At 60.7% G+C, this 15,232-nt stretch overlaps 1 protein-coding gene across 1 annotated transcript; it reads left to right on the forward strand.

Annotated features, from left to right (window-relative positions):
- The first annotated feature begins 2,516 nt into the window (after positions 1-2,516).
- Positions 2,517-15,232, forward strand: IL23R (interleukin 23 receptor). The gene is made up of 15 exons (XM_068199164.1): positions 2,517-2,771; positions 3,819-3,896; positions 4,758-5,045; positions 5,143-5,266; positions 6,039-6,217; positions 6,458-6,603; positions 7,024-7,183; positions 7,724-7,806; positions 8,048-8,261; positions 9,980-10,177; positions 10,588-10,668; positions 12,270-12,320; positions 12,851-12,947; positions 13,490-13,580; positions 14,164-15,232. The coding sequence occupies exons 2-15, from the start codon at positions 3,839-3,841 to the stop codon at positions 14,767-14,769; spliced, it is 2,376 nt and encodes a 791-aa protein (XP_068055265.1). The 5' UTR covers positions 2,517-2,771; positions 3,819-3,838; the 3' UTR covers positions 14,770-15,232.

The following is a 15,232-nucleotide window of genomic DNA, read 5'->3' on the forward strand; positions in this document are numbered from 1 at the left end:
GGCACCAGAGCCGCGTCCGTCGCGACCTCCCCTTCCCTGCCCACAAAGGTAACAAATGTGCCCTTCAGCCGCTCTCATCCCCCTGCAAACCTGGCCCAGGCTGGGGACAGGGCTCCGGAGCCCGGCAGCGGCAGGGCACGGGGCACAGCGGAGGGGGCACGGAGGTGGTGGCAGCAGCCGGTGACAGTGGCAGGGGCAGGGGCAGCGCCGCGGAGATGCCATCGCTGGCGCGGGGGCGCTGGGGAAGCACGGCACAGCCCCGGGGAGCGGGGCCCCCAAAACCGGAGCGCTGCTGGGGGGACTGAGCCCAGCCCCGTGCCAGGCGGGGATCCAAGGCACCTTCCCGGCTGTGCTGGGAGGAGCTGCGGGGCCGTGCCAGCCTCGGGAGGGGCTCTCTGCAGGGCACCAGCGTGCTGGAAAGGCGTTTCCACCTCTGCACAGAGGATCACAGAATGCTGGCATGGTTTGGGCTGGAGGGGAGCACAAACCTCACCTTGTTCCACCTTCCACTGTCCCAGGCTGCTCCAAGCCCTGTCCAGCCTGGCCCTGGACACTGCAGGGGTCCAAGGGCAGCCACAGCTGCTCTGGGCCTCCTCACCCTCACAGGGAGGAATTTCTCCCTAAACCCAGCCTAACCTGCCTCAGTTTCCATCAGGCTCTGAGGAATATCTGAGCAAAGCGCAGAGAGCCCCAGACGCGAGGAGGGTTGGAAAGTCGGGGCAGTGTAGCTGCCTCAGAGGAAGGCGACAGCAGCTGAGGTTCCTGAGCAGGGGAAAGAGAAATCTGAGGGAAAGAGCCGGGTGTGAGCCCCGCCTCTGCTGCCCTGCTGCCCCCGGAGCTCTGAGCTGCAGCTCCGGGTGCTCAGGAAGAGATAAGAGGTAAGAGATAAGAGCTAAGGACGCATCAGTCAAACGGCAGCGGGAGAGCGGGGGCCTGGGAAACGCAGGGACCCGCAGCTCCGAGGGGCTCTGACACCTGTCCTGGGAAAGCTGCACAGCCACCGCACCGTGCCAGCTCCAGATGTGCTGCCCTGGCTCCAGCTGTGCCACCTGGGCCCAGATGTGCTTGTCTTTGGTGCTGGCCCAGCCCCGGATGAGATGAGCCGGCTCCAGATGTGCACGCTGGCCGTGCAGCCGCAGCTGTGTGAACATTCCCAGAGCATCCCAAAGCTGAAATTCCCACTGAACGCCCCCAGTCCTGCTCGGGGTGTGTGTAACCACACAAACACAGACGTTCCTACCACCACACAGGCACGTTACACGCATTATATACATTACATAACCGCACACCCAGCGAGGCTGCACCCCGCCGTGCTGGCAGGCTCCTGCTCTCCCTTCCACAAAAAATCCCCGTGGATCAGCCAAAACCCGGAGCAGCCAGGGCTTGCTGGCAGCGGGAGGCTCTGCCTTTCCCCGGGGGGGTAAATTCTGTTCCCCGACATTTCCTCCTGCGAGGCAGAGGCTGGAGCGGTGCGGGGTTTCCTGTGGTTGCAGTGTCTAATGAGGTTAACACTGTTTTTGAGGTTTAACTCTTCAAGCGACACGGGGAAGGAAGAGCCGGACTCTGCCGAGCCGGGTTGTGGGAGCAGCAGAGGGAGCGGCGGGGTGGAGAGCGCCGGAGCATCCCTGGAGCATCCCTTGGATCTCCCAGCGCCGGGAATGCGCTGCCTGTGACATCCCTCGGTCGGCTGGGGACCAGCAGGAGCACAGAGGGGGTGACAGAGGGTGTCACGGAGGGGGTGACACTCAGCGCTGGTGAAAACAACCCCATTCCTTAGGGACTTTCCATTGCATGCCTCTGGGATGGGCAGGAGATGTTCTTTCCCTGGCAGCACCCAGGACCCGGCTGTGCTCCCAACGAGATCGTAACAACCCCCCGGGGATGGGCTCAGCTCCGCCAGGGTGAGCCCAAATCCTGCCAGAACTTTGAGGCGCCCCTTCCCCCGAGGCTGCTGCTCGAAGGGATGCTGGGATTTCCCATGGACTGACTCAGACCGGGAGGAAAACTCGGGTGCTCTATGTAGGTCAGCCCCACACTGCTGCTGCAGCTCCGGCCACAGCGGCTGCAGGAGGCTCCCATGGAGGTGCCACACGTCCTGAGCACTGCCAAGGTAAGGACTCCCTGCTTTCCCCAGCTCCCAGCCCCCTGCATTTAACCCCAAAATGTCCCAGCTGCTGCTCCTCGCCAGCTGCTCCTGCGTTTATCCTTCCTGGCACAGCCACCAGGGAAGGTTCCGTGGGATTTGGGTTGGCACCGTGGAGCAGCTTCTCCCTTCTTTGTCGAATTCCCATTTCTTTAGCCCTAATGCACGAGGAGGCTTCACCAGAGACAAGCTCAAAGCCCAGCATCTCCAAATGGCCTCTCTCCTTTGGCTTTGGCGTCTGCAAACGCCTCTAAATTGGAATAAAAACACGAATGTGATTCCAGAGGAGGCAGATCCTCGCAGAGCTGGGCAGATTTAGAGTTTTCAGCTCTTCTCCTAGGAACCCAAGTGCATTTTTTCATTTGCTCTGGTTTGCAGAAGGCTCGTGGGCACTTGGGAACTGACAGCTTCTCTTTGTAGGTCAGGTAATGGGGAGGCACTTGAGGTTTGACTCACCCGTGATGAATACTTGATCAGCCCTAAAAGCAAACCAGGTCACCTCACCCCGCACGAGAAGCACCGAAGCACTCGCTGCTGCTGGCCTGGTTTGGGTTGAAAACCAGCATTTTGAAGCTTTTACTGAGGACTCTGGCCTCCCTCCAGGGAAACTTGCCATTCCTGCCAGCAGGTATTGCATGGGGAAGGGAAAGGAGGGAGGGTGGGCTTGGCTGGGTGTGCAGCCCCGGGCAGGAGAAGGGGGGTGGCAGGGCTGGTTCAGGGTCTGCTCTGTGACCCCAGAGGGGCCTGTGGGGATGCTGGAGCCACCCCAGCTCCAGGGTGGTGCTTCCAGGGGGGTGCTTTCTTGGAAAAGAGCAATTTCCCCCGGGAGCTGCATCTCCCTGTTCCTCACCAGTCTGTGCCGTGGTTGCTGGTTCCAGCCCCACATCCAAGCCCACAAGGCTGGTGAGGCTGGGCTTGCTTTCCTGGGTTGTGGGAATCCTCCCAAAGAGTCTGTGGAGAGAGGCAAAGGGAGCAGGGAAAAATTTAAGCAGCTGTGGGATGCAGGCACAAGGGTGACTCCTCGGGGACGGGTGGGAAGGCCTGGCCTGGGATTTTGGGGCTGTCCCAAGGGGTTCACTGCTGGGAAGAGCCTGGCTCAGCCTGGGCAGAATCTGCGGGAAAGATGTTATGGAAACAGGGATTTCTATCCCATTAAACCGTGTCTGAGCATCCCCAGGCATGGAGACTGCAGGACAAGCCCTCAGGGCAGCAGCCCCACTCTGGGCACCTTTAAAGAGCTTTGTTTTTATGTTTAGCTGGAATTTCCTGAGTTCCTGGCCGCATTGCCTCCTGTCCTGTCCCTGGGCCACGCCAGGAGGAGTTTGGCTCCCTCACCTTTGCTCCCCCACCAGACATCCATCCCCAAGGATCTGCCCCCCTCGAGCCCCCTCCTCTCCAGGACGAGCAGCTCCCCCAGCCTTCCCACTCTTCCCAGGTGCTCCTGACCCTCAGGCACCTCTGGTGGGCTCATTCCTGAGTGCCCACATCTCTCCTGCCCCCGAGGGAGCCCAGCCCTGCAGCCAACACTCGGGGTGGCTCTGGGCAGATGGACAGCACCCCCTGCCCCCCAATCCCATCTTCTCCAGGGCTCAGATTCCCCTGCCACAAACCCGCATTGCCTTGCCCCCTCCTGCTCCTCCCGGCAGGATTTGCTCCGTGGCTTTTTCTCCCTCAGACTATGCCGCAGTCCAGCCCATGGCGGGGTCCGGCCAGGCTTTGGTGCTGCCCGTCCTGCTCTGCTGCCTGTGCCCAGGTGAGTGACGGGGACAGGGCCACCACGCTGGTGGCAGCCGAGCAACGCCCTGGACCTGCGGGGATTTGGGGGGGGAATAGGACAATTACAGAGCTGTGGGGTTTGAGGGGAACATTGCAGGGGGGTCCCGTGCCCTGTACCTCCTTCCCTTCCCTCTCCCTTCCTTGGAGCGGGGCCATCCCCAGGCTCCCGGGGCCATCCCCAGGCGCCTGCAGCCCCTGTGCCGAGCTCTGCCCCTGCAGCCCCGCAGCCGGGGCACAGCCCTGCCCTTTCCAGGAAGAGCAGATGGAGCCGATAGCGCCTGAGAGCTGGGGCTGCTGCAGAGCTTCATCTGATAGGGAAGGGCAGCGCCCCCGCCGCCCTAATCTTGGGGATCAGAGCTCTCGAGAGCGCAGGTTATTTCCCTGCAGTCATTTAAACATTAGAGCAAAAGCTAAAATCGGTGAAACTGGCGAAACGGGCTGTTTCTGATCGCCTGGGATGAGTCAGCGGGGCCGGGCGCTGCTGCGGGCGGGGGGTTCATCCCAGCCCCGGCCTGGTTTGGGCTGGGAGGGACCTCGGAGCTCACCCAGTCCCAGACAGTGCTCCCAGTCCTAGCCAGCCTGGCTTTGGACACTTCCAAAGTGTCCAGGAGCAGCCACAGCTCCTCTGGACACCCTGTGCCAGGGCCTGCCCACCCTCGGGGGGGGGCAATTTCCCCCTGGCATTGCTCGTGCCCCCCGGTTTACCCGCGGCCCATGCGGCTGAAGGTGAGCAGGGCGGGCTGTAATCCCCTCGCTGCGGGATCCCAGGGAGCGGAGCAGCTCCCTGCCGAGCCCTGCGGCCCCGGGGTAGCCCCGGAGCCCACCCGCTTTGGCGCAGGTGCTGCGAGCATCGAGTGCAAGGGGCGCGTCTGGATCGAGCCCGCGCCGGTGGTGCGGATGGGCTCCGACATCTCCATCGGCTGCCAGTCCTGGCTGGGCTGCCCCTCGGCGCAGCTCCTCATCCTCCTCAACTACAACCCCGCCGAGGGGACCCCGCTGGCCCTGCCCGGCGGCGCCGTGCGGCTCCGGCTGCGGCGTTTCCAGATGCCCTTCGCCACCGTCACCTGCTTCTCCCGCTGCGCCCGGAGGGACCGCCTGGTGTGCGGCACGGAGCTCCGGGCGGGCTGTGAGTGCCCCGGGCCCCTCAGCCCTGCCGAGCCCCGCGGAGCTGGGGCTGGCTCCTGCCGGGGTGGCCGTGCCCTCACCCGGCCTCGCCCCCGCAGACCCTCCGGACCCCCCCGGCAACCTGAGCTGCGCCATCGCCGAGGGCTCGGAGCGCCTGGAGTGCGGCTGGGATGAGGGACGGCTCACCCACCTGCCCACCCGGAGCAGCCTCCACCTGCGCAGGTGAGGCCTCGGGGGGTGGCAGCCCCGGTGGCGGCAGGGCTGCCGTGCCCCAGTTCCACTTCCTACCGCTCACGTTTTGTCACCTCCTGCCCGAGAGCCGCACGCTTCACTCAGGGTGACGCTTCACCTCTGCAGGACGGAGCCCTGGCCATGCCCCCGCTCACGTCCCATCGTGCCCCACCACAGGGGAGCGGCAGCTTCCAGCTGCTGGGGCTCCCTCCGGGATAAAGAGAGGGTGAACCTAGCGCTGCCCAAACCCCAAAACCCAGAGCCCAGCTTGAAGCTGAAGCAGAGGTGCTGGCTGCTGCATGGTGTGCCACAGTCCCACCCTGGAGTGCTCCGTGTCACCAAGGTCCCCATGGCACCACCTGGCACGTCACACCCCATCCCAGGATGCCATGGCTGGTCCCCATGGCACCAGCCTGGCAGGCTTTCGGTTCTTCTGACTCAGTTTTAAGGACATTAAATCCCGTAATATGGAATATTTGTGAGGAGAAGGGACAAAGCTCCTGCCTAAATTTGCTTGGGGTCAAACTGTACCATGCAGCCAGAAAGGAAGGAAAGAATTCCCTTCCCACTGTGAAAATATAAATCCCAGCAGCAGTGTCAGGAAAGGGAATTAGTTTCCAGCTTGCTTTAGGGCTGACAAAAGCCAAGTTTGGAGGTGGCCATGCCCTGGTCACAAGCTGGGACACCTCAGGAGCCAGAGTGGCCGTGCTAGCAGGGGTGTGGTGCTGGGACGGGCACTGACAGGGCTGCCTTCTGCTTCCAGGGTGCTGGCACAGGATGAGGAGGATGAGGAAGATGAGGAAGAAAAGATCTTCCCTGCAGACTCACCTGTGCTGCTGAGAGAGCTGCACAATGACAGCCACTACTCAGTGTGGGTGCAGGCCAGCAACGCGCTGGGCACTGCCCGCTCGGCCCCTCAGCACCTCAGCCTGCAGGAGATAGGTATGGCCATCCATCCATCTGTCCATCCCTCCTTCATCCATCTATTGATCCTTCCATCCATGCTTCCATCCATGCCTCCATCTGTCCATCCATCATCCCTCCATCCCTTCCTCTGTCCCCCCATGAGCAGCATGGCATGCCGGGGCTGTGCGTGGCCACCCTGCCCTGCAGCATCACTTTAGGGACACCCCTGAGCACACGGACAGCCCCCACCCCACCCCTTCCCTCCTGTCCCCACAGTGGTCCCCACTCTGCCCGAGGTCATCGGCGCCGAGACGACGGAGACGTCCCCTGCCAGCACCACCACGCGCTGGAGGAGCCGGAGCCAGCTGAGGAACGTGCACTGCGAGGAGAGGCACAGAGCCACGGGCACCCCGACGTGGCACGTGAGACCCCCGGCACCCCCAAACCTCCCCTTGCCTGCCCCCGGTAAAGAGAGGCCAGGCCCGTTCCTGCTGGAGACCCTGTGGGCAATGGGAATATTTGGAGTCATTCCAAACCCACCCCAGGACAAGGCACAAAATCCTGGGGGATGCTCAGCACACACCCCAGACAAAACCACGCAGGACAGGGATGGAAACACCCCTGAGTGCTGCCAGGACTGAGCCTGGACCCCAGGTGCCACAGGAGCCCCAAAATCTCCGTGGTGGCACAACCCCAGCGCGGCTGGGGGCTCTGGCTGTGCCCCGCAGGGCGGCCCTGGAGGGGACAGGGTGGGTGCCGCCCGCCCCGGCCCATCCCGGGGGTGGCGGTGGCAGTGGGGACACGCTGGGTCCCGCTCCCCCAGCGCCCCGCTTCCCTTGCAGGTGGAGCTGTGCGACAAGGTGGCACTGGAGGGTCCCCGCTGGCGGCACGAGCTGCAGAGCGACACCGAGTTCGTGTTCCAGGCCAGGTGCCGGCTCGGCACCGCCCACAGCCCCTGGAGCGCCTGGAGCCCCCCCTTCCTCTACCGCACCCCCGAGGCAGGTGGGCTCAGCGCCGGTGACACCCGCGCGTGGCATTCGTCAGCCCTGGCACAGCTGTCCCCACCCTGGAGGGGTTTCAAAGTGCCTGCGATGTGGCACTTGGGGACATGGGCCGGCGGTGGCCTCGGCAGCGCTGGGGATGGTTGGGCTGGATGTTCTCAGATTCCACGATCCTTAGTGGCTTGCTTTGCTGCCCCGGGTGGAAAAATCACATCAGCCCAGGTGTGGCGACAAATCCCGGTCACCCTGAGCCAGCTCCGCCCATCCGTGCCAGCTGCTGGCCTCGGCATGAGCCCGGCTCGGCCATCCCGGGCTGCCCGGGGAGCGCTGCCCTCCCGTCCCGGTGCCAGCGGTGCTCTCCATCTGCGCCCGCCGGTGCTCTCCGTCTGCGCCCTTTCCTCTGCCAGCCGCAGAGCCCCGGTCGGGAGGGGCTTCCTTGGGGGGCTGCGGGTGTGTGGGAGCCCCGGGTGCCCTCCGCTGTGTCCCGGTGTCCCCTCGGGCTGCCCTCCGGTGCGTCACGGTGTCCCCGCTCCTCCCGCAGCCCCCGCCGCCGCTCCCGCCGTGTGGCGGCGCCTGGGCCCGGCCCTGCCCAACGGCAGCCACGAGGTGACGGTCTTGATCAAGGTAAGGAGCTTCTGGGCAGCCTCCGCGAGGTTTTGGCTCCGCTGCTCCTCCCCGAGCAGCCGCAGGTGCCGCCCGCCCTGAGGAGCCCTTTGGCCGCGGGCACGGCAGGAAAACGCCAGCCCAGCCCGGAGCCCGACCCCTCCGTCCTTGTCAAACGTGCCACCGGCCGGGGGCACAGCTGTCCTGGCCGGGCGTCTCGGTGGCACGCCGCACAGATCTGCGCCCCTGTCGCCCCTCGCAGCCGCTGGCGGCCCGGGACGCCCGCGGGAGGATCCTGGGCTACGCCGTGAGCGCCGAGAGCCCCGCGGGAGCGCGGCTGCTGTGCCGCACCTCCGGCACCGAGTGCACGGTGCTGGTGCCGCCGGGAGCCCGCAGCCTCCTCGTCACCGCCCGCAACTCCAAAGGGGCTTCCAGCCCCGCCAGCATCCCCCTAACCCGGGCTGCGGCTCAGGAAGGTAGGGTGGCACCACAGGGAATGCATCGTACCCGGATTGCAGGGAAATGCAGGGATGGGCAGGGGAAGAGCCCTGGCACAGCTCTGCCACCTCCACCGAGGGGGCACAGAGTCCTCCAGACAAGTCTCCTGGAGATGCTCCCCAGCTGGGTGTGGAATCATGGGATTCTGGAGTGGTTTGGGTTGAGAGAGACCTTAAAGGCCAGCTCATTCCATTGTCCCACGGCAGGGACATCTCCCACTGTCCCAGGCTGCTCTAAACCCACCCAGCCTGGCCGTGGGCACTGCCAGGGATCCAGGGGCAGCCACAGCTGCTCTGGGAATTCCATCCCAGCCCCTGCCAGGGAACAATTCCCAATTCCCAATGTCCCATCCATCCCTGCCCTCTGGCAGTGAAGCCATTCCCCGTGTCCTGTCCCTCCCTGCCCTGTCCCCAGTCCCTCTGCAGCTCTCCTGGAGCCCCTTCAGGCTCTGGAATCTCAGCCTTTCACCTCCTAAGGCTGCAGCAACAAACTTATTTTTAAGTTTGCCCTGCCACTGTTGTCTGGCAAAGCAAAGGGTGCCAGGCTGCTCCCCCGCTCCAGAACAGCTCCTGCAGCCTCTGCCAACCCCCACTGGGAGCTGGGTCCTTTCAAACTGAAAAAGAAGGGGGGAAAATCCTTTCTAAATCTTTTTAGGACCACCTTAGGGTCCCTGTGCCCTGGGCTGTGGTTTTCCCCACAGCCACACTTTGCTAGTTCTGAAATATGTCTCTGAATGAGCAATGGGAGAGGAAAGTCCCATTCAAGCAGAGGACAAACACATGACTAAAAAGAAACTGAAGAGAAGTAAGGTGGAAAAACCTCTCTAAGCTCTGATGCTTATCAGAACCGTGCACGTTTCTGGTAAGCAGTGACAGGTGACGTGACAGAGCTGATGCTGTGGGTTTTGAGATTCGCAGGCGCAGAGCTCCACATCTGGCTGGGGATGAGCACAGCTGGCCAGGAGGGCCACGGGCACCTGGGCTGTGCCAGCCACAGCGTGGGCACAGCCCCAGGGCAGTGCCCGTCCCCTGTGCTGGCACTGCTGGGGACAGCTCTGAGGTCACCACTCCATGAAGGACACTGAGGGGCTGGGAGCATGGCCAGGGCAGGAACGGAGCTGGGGAGGGGCTGGAGAATCCCTGATGGAGCTGGGAAGGGGCTCAGCCTGGAGAAGAGGAGGCTCAGGGGCCCTTGTGGCTCTGCACAGCTCCTGACAGGAGGGGACAGCCGGGGGGTCGGGCTGTGCTCCAGGGAACAGGGACAGGAGGAGAGGGAACGGCCCCAGGCTGGGCCAGGGCAGGCTCAGGGTGGGTATTGGGAAAATTCCTTCCTGGAAAGGTTCTCCAGCCCTGGCACAGCTGCCCAGGGCATGGTGGAGTCCCCATCCCTGGAGGGATTTAATAGCCATGTGGATGTGGCACTTGGGGACACGGGGCAGTGGTGGCCTTGATCTTTAAGGTCTTTTCCAACCTAAAAAATTCTATGAAATACAGATCAATACATAAACACACATTTATATATATATATATATACACAGTGTGTTTATATACAAACCCACCATATTCTATAATTCCCTACTCACCCTTCAGTTTTCAAACCCTTCCAGGAAAACCACATTTGTCCTGGGCTGGGCTGACCCTTCCCAGTCTCCAAGGATGAGTTTGGGGTGACAGCCCCCTGCCCTCTTTCTCCACAGAGTTCCCAGCCCCAGAGGCCGTGGAGGTGAAGGCTGAGCAGCAGAGCAGGTTCCTGGTCCAGTGGCAGCCCCCCCAGCAGAGCCGGAGCCCCCCGCTCTGGTTCATCCTGGAGTGGGTCTCCAGCTCCCAGCACGGCCAGCAGGAGCAGTACAGCTGGGAGAGAGTGCCGCACCAGGAAACACACACCTACATCCAAGGTAGGACAGCCCAGGAATCCCTTTTGTGCGTGGCACAGCTCATCAGGACCTTATCAATCCAAATCAGGGCCTTATCAATCCAAATGAGGCTATCAAGGCAGCTTCGTTTGAGTTTGAGCCCCTGCCCACTTGTTTTTGGGGGGCAGCGGGGCCATGAAGAAGGGAAGGAGGAGGAGATTTGAGGGCAGACAGTGGGATTTGGGTGCCTGGGTGAAGATGACAGGGGAAGGAGGGGATGGGGAGGGAAAGAAAATGAATTTAAAATCAGCCGGGGGGCCAGGAGCGCCACCAGAGCCACAAAGGCCAGCCCAGCTGCTCTCAGCACCCAGTAAGAAGCCCCTGGGCGAGCCGAGAGCCGTGGCAGCAGCCAGACCCGCCGTGCTGAAGGCACACGTGGCTTCTCCCGGCAGGACCGGCGGCGGGAGCTGCCCCACGCGTGTGGCTGTTCGCGGTGTACCCCGGCGGGATCAGCGCGCCCGCCTGCAGCCCAGGTGAGCCCGCCCGGGGAAAGCTGCTGCTGCTGCTGCTCCCCGCCGCCCCAGCTGCGGGGCACTCCCGGGCTTAGGAGCTGGGCAAAGCCTCCCCAGGGCAGGGCAGGAAAAGAGAGGGCTTCATCGACGGATTTGTGTGAAACCCGTCTCTAGCTGGTCTTTGCTGCCCTGCACAGACCCGAAGCACCCAAGAACCTCATTTTCCTTCAGCAGATGCCCCAGTGGAGTCGTTGTCCCTTTCCATGGCAGAAAAGTGAGGCTGCACATGCAGAACTCCCAATAAAGGGTTACAGATAAACCAAAATACAGCAATCAGCTTTTCCAGAGGGCAGCTGGGCAGACCCAGCCTGCCCTTCCTACCTGGAATGGGAGTCACAGAACGCCTTGGAAGAGACGTCTCCAGCTGGATCAGGCAGCTTCAGTGCTGGAAGGGGTTTGGGGAAAGGCACGAGCCAGCCTGCAAAGGAACAGCACCACCTGCATCACTGGGGGGGCTTTGGGTGCCCTCCAGAGCCAGGCAGGTTCTCAGGAGGGTGAGGCCAAGCTGTGACACCAGAGCAGGGTGTGACCTCCAGAGCTGCCCCAGCACAGCCCAGGCAGGGGCTGAGGGCCTGGGCTGGGCTTAAATAGAGCCCGGCCTGGGCAGGGGTGGGTGGAGGGGCCAGGTGGGGCTGGGCAGGGCCATTAAGGGCTGTCAGAGCCAGAGGGAGCTGCAGGTGACACCTGAGGTGACATCCTCAGCTCCTGGCTCCCATGGCACCTGAGATGGGTCCTCTGCAGCTGCTCAGGGACTTCTCCTGGGCCAGAGCAGCTCCGTGGCTCTGGAGAAGCCCTTGGAGAAGGGCAGTTGTTCCCAAGAAACGGAAGCAGACATTCCTGGCTGGGTGTCCCGTGGTCAGCCCTGGCTGTTGGGTGTTGTCCTCGGGGCAGGGCCCTCCTCTGTGGCACCAAATCAAGGACAGGGGATCCCGAGGGAATTGCTGACCTTGGCCAGGATCACAGCTGGCTGCTTGTTTCAGCAGAAGGAGGCTTCTTGCCATGGCAGGGCCTTCAGCTGCAGACCCTCCCTCACTGCAGGGAAATAATCAGGAAATTCATTCCCAAGGGGTTCAGGCACCTTGGGAATCACAGAATCCCAGACTGGGTTGGGTTGGGAGGGACCCAAAGCCCACCCAGTGCCACCCCTGCCCTGGCAGGGACAGCTCCCACTGTCCCAGGCTGCTCCAAGCCCAGTGTCCAGCCTGGCCTTGGGCACTGCCACAACTTCTCTGGAAAAGCTGCTGAACAACCTGGGAGTGCTGGTGGAAAACGATGGGGTTCCCCAGGGGGACTAAATCCTTGTTTTGGGTGCTGAGGGGAGGGAGGGAGGTGCAGGGAAGATGTTCTGTGGGTGGGGACAGGAGCTGATCAACGTCTCATTTAATTGTGGGGACGTTGTGGAGAGCCCAGGCAGAGCTGGAGTTACTCATTACTACAGGGAGCTGAATTGTTCTCATCACACCATTGTTTATTTTTCTAAAAAGAAAGAACCAAGCCAGGTTTTGTGTCACCCCCAGCCCTCTAAATGAACCACAGGCACCTGTTCTCCCTCTCTGTTCCAGCCCCTGCAGAGGAGCCGCTCCTGGGCAGCACCTACGGCGAGATGTCCCAGGGTAAGGAGGGCAGCTCGGCCTTGCTAAGCCAGGCTTTCTCCTGGCCACAGGCGGGAGGTTTAACCCCAGCAGCTCCTGGCAGTGGGAATTGAGAGCTCCCGGATGCTTTGGGGAGGTCGGAGCCAATAAAGGAGATTTTCCCCGCGTGCAGGGAAGGCATGGTGCTCTCAGGGATGAGCAGCACCCACAGAATGCATGCTTTGAGTTTTGCTTTCTAATGAGGTTAAAACACCACGTGCAGTCCAAGGGGGAGGTGCCAAAACCAGGAGAATATCAAATTAACCTATGCAAGAGGCTGATTCCATCCCACAGTTGGAACCAGGGACTTGTTTCAGCATTTCCCACCCATTTGGGGATGCTCTGCTTGCACATCCTCTGCTAAAGGTCACGATCTGTCACAGCTCTTAAACCAAAAGCAAAACCAGCCCGGGCTGAGGAACTCACGTCAGCATTTCTGGCAGCTGGGGTGGGAAATGGCGAGTGACTGAAACACTGAGGCCATGACCTCCTCCCTCTCCGTCCTCCTGCAGATGATGACATCAGAGTTTTCCTGGGACTGAGCCTCAGCGTGGTCGGGTTATCAGCTCTTTTTGCAATTGTGATGTTTAAAAAATCAGTCAGGAAAAGGTATTCCTTTCTCCTCCATATCTTCTTTCCTTATTTCTAGTTCATAATTTTTTTACCCTTTTTTTTTGGGGTTTTTCTGGGGGGTTTTTTGATGTTTTTTGGGGGTTTTTTTGGGGGTTTTTTTTGTGTGTTTTTTTGTTTGTTTTTTTGTTTGTTTTTTTTTTTTTTTTTTTTTTTTTTTTTTGTTGGTTTTTTTTTTTTTTTTGTATATAGAAGAAATATAAAATTTCTTCTGGGATGTTTTAAAATCAGCTACAGAGTCCTTTCCACCTCAGCCTGAGGGCAATGTCACACATTTATCAGGCTGTCATATGCAAATACTTTTGGTGCTCTACAGTAAGACAGAGACCAACAAAAAAAAGTCAAATAAACATGAAATTGGTGAAATTAAAGAGTGGGGAACCCGGAGTTTCCAAGCCCCACTCCAAGGCTGGGTGTTCTTCATGTGTCCTTCCTACCCAGGCAGTTTCGTGCTGCCTGAGGAATATCTGAATAATACATTGGAGTAACATTTGGGGTTTGTTGTTTCCCTTTTGGTGAAGGATCAAGGCCACCCTTGTGTCCCTCTTGCCAAAGTGGCTGTTTGAAGACTTTCCCCACATGGAGAACAGCACCGTGGTGCGGTCACTCCAGGTGAGGGCAGAGTTATCTCCTGGCTTTGCTTCCCCTCAGATTAAAGCTCTGAGGCTTTACAGAATTCTCCAGGTTGGAAAATCCCTCTGAGACCATCGAGTCCAACCGTCCCCCAGCAGTGCCAAGGCCACCACTGCCCCGTGTCCCCAGGTGCCACATCCACAGGGGTTTTAAATCCCTGCAGGAATGGGGATTCCACCCCTGTGCCAGGGCTGGACAGCCCTTTCCACAGAAAAAAACTTCCCTAAAAATCCAACCTAAAGCTCCCCTGGCACGACTTGAGGCCATCTCCTCTGGTAATATTCCCTGCTAGCTGGGAGAAGGCAGCTTGTGCGAGGAACAGGGATGGGGAGAGGTTTCTGAGGTACTGGGAACTGCCCAGGAATCATTTCCCAGGGGTGTGGGAGCCTGGCTCGGCTGAGGTCTTTAAACCTGAATTCCACATTCTCTGCGTTCCGTGGCCACAGCTGCCCCGGGCTGGGAGCGACCTTGCAGCTCATCCCATCCCACCCCCTGGGCCAGGCTGCTCCAGGCCCTCGTGACAGCTCTCCTGTTAACAAAATCTGCCCTCACTTTCCCCCAGGACAAGGCTGACTTCCCCAGTGACAGCCTCCAGGAGCCGTTCCTGGCCTCCGCTGACCCCGCAGTCACGGAGGTCGAGGAGGTGCCGGCGCAGGAGCAGCGCCAGAGCCCGGACGCCAAGGCCAGGGCAGAGGTGCCCGAGCCCAGGGAGCCCCCAAGGACCGCGGTGGCCCCCAGCACCCCGGCCCCAGGGCAGCTGGGTGCCTACAAACCCCAGCTCTTCGACGGGAACGCTTTGGGATACGTCGCTGCCGGAATCTACCAGGCGCAGCCGCCCGCGGCGATCCCGCAGCCAGAGGAGGGAATCTTCTCCCAGGACTACACCAGCCCCGTGCCCCAGCTGTGGGACCAGCAGGGAGGGACACCCCAGGTGTGCCTGCTGGAGAAGATCAACCTCGTTCTCAACAGCAGCCTGGAATTCCCGGGGCAGGCGGGACACGGATCCGTCCCGGAGCAGCGCTGGGAGCCGCCCGGCGAAGGCCCCCAGCAGATGCTGGTCCCCGAGGAGCTGCTGTCCTGCCTGAGAGCCACCAACAGGGAGTCTGTGGATGCAAATCCCCACAGAGCATGGGAGGGCTGTCCTGAGAGGAGCTGGAACTGGGGATAAAGCCCTGGAGCAGCGACCGAGGCAGTGCCAGCACCGGGATTGCCAGTGGAAGAGCCAGAGCAGAACTCCCGACTGGAATTTTGCCCTCTTACTCCACTGCAGGTTCTTGTGGCTGCCTGGGAATCTTGAGCCAGCAAATCCCAATTTAACCTTACCTCACACTGGCAGAAGCAAAAAAAAACCCATAAAGCTTGGATTCCTGGAATGCCAAGCAGGAGATTCCTGCAGGCATAATAATAACACAATAACTTCAATTACTGCTCAGCATCATCTCTTGTTAAAGGTTTGGAGCACTTCATTCCCAAATGTTTGGAGCACTTCATTCCTGGAGCTACTTGCAGTTCAAATGGATAAAAAAAATCCCTCAGACATCCTGGCAGAGAAGTGGAAAATATTTTGGGATTGCTCCTGATGAACAGACCAAGGAGGATTTACGAGTCACACGGGTACCAAGAATGTGGAA

The sequence above is a fragment of the Anomalospiza imberbis genome, chromosome 9 (assembly GCF_031753505.1).
Source record: "Anomalospiza imberbis isolate Cuckoo-Finch-1a 21T00152 chromosome 9, ASM3175350v1, whole genome shotgun sequence".
Taxonomy (NCBI): domain Eukaryota; kingdom Metazoa; phylum Chordata; class Aves; order Passeriformes; family Viduidae; genus Anomalospiza; species Anomalospiza imberbis.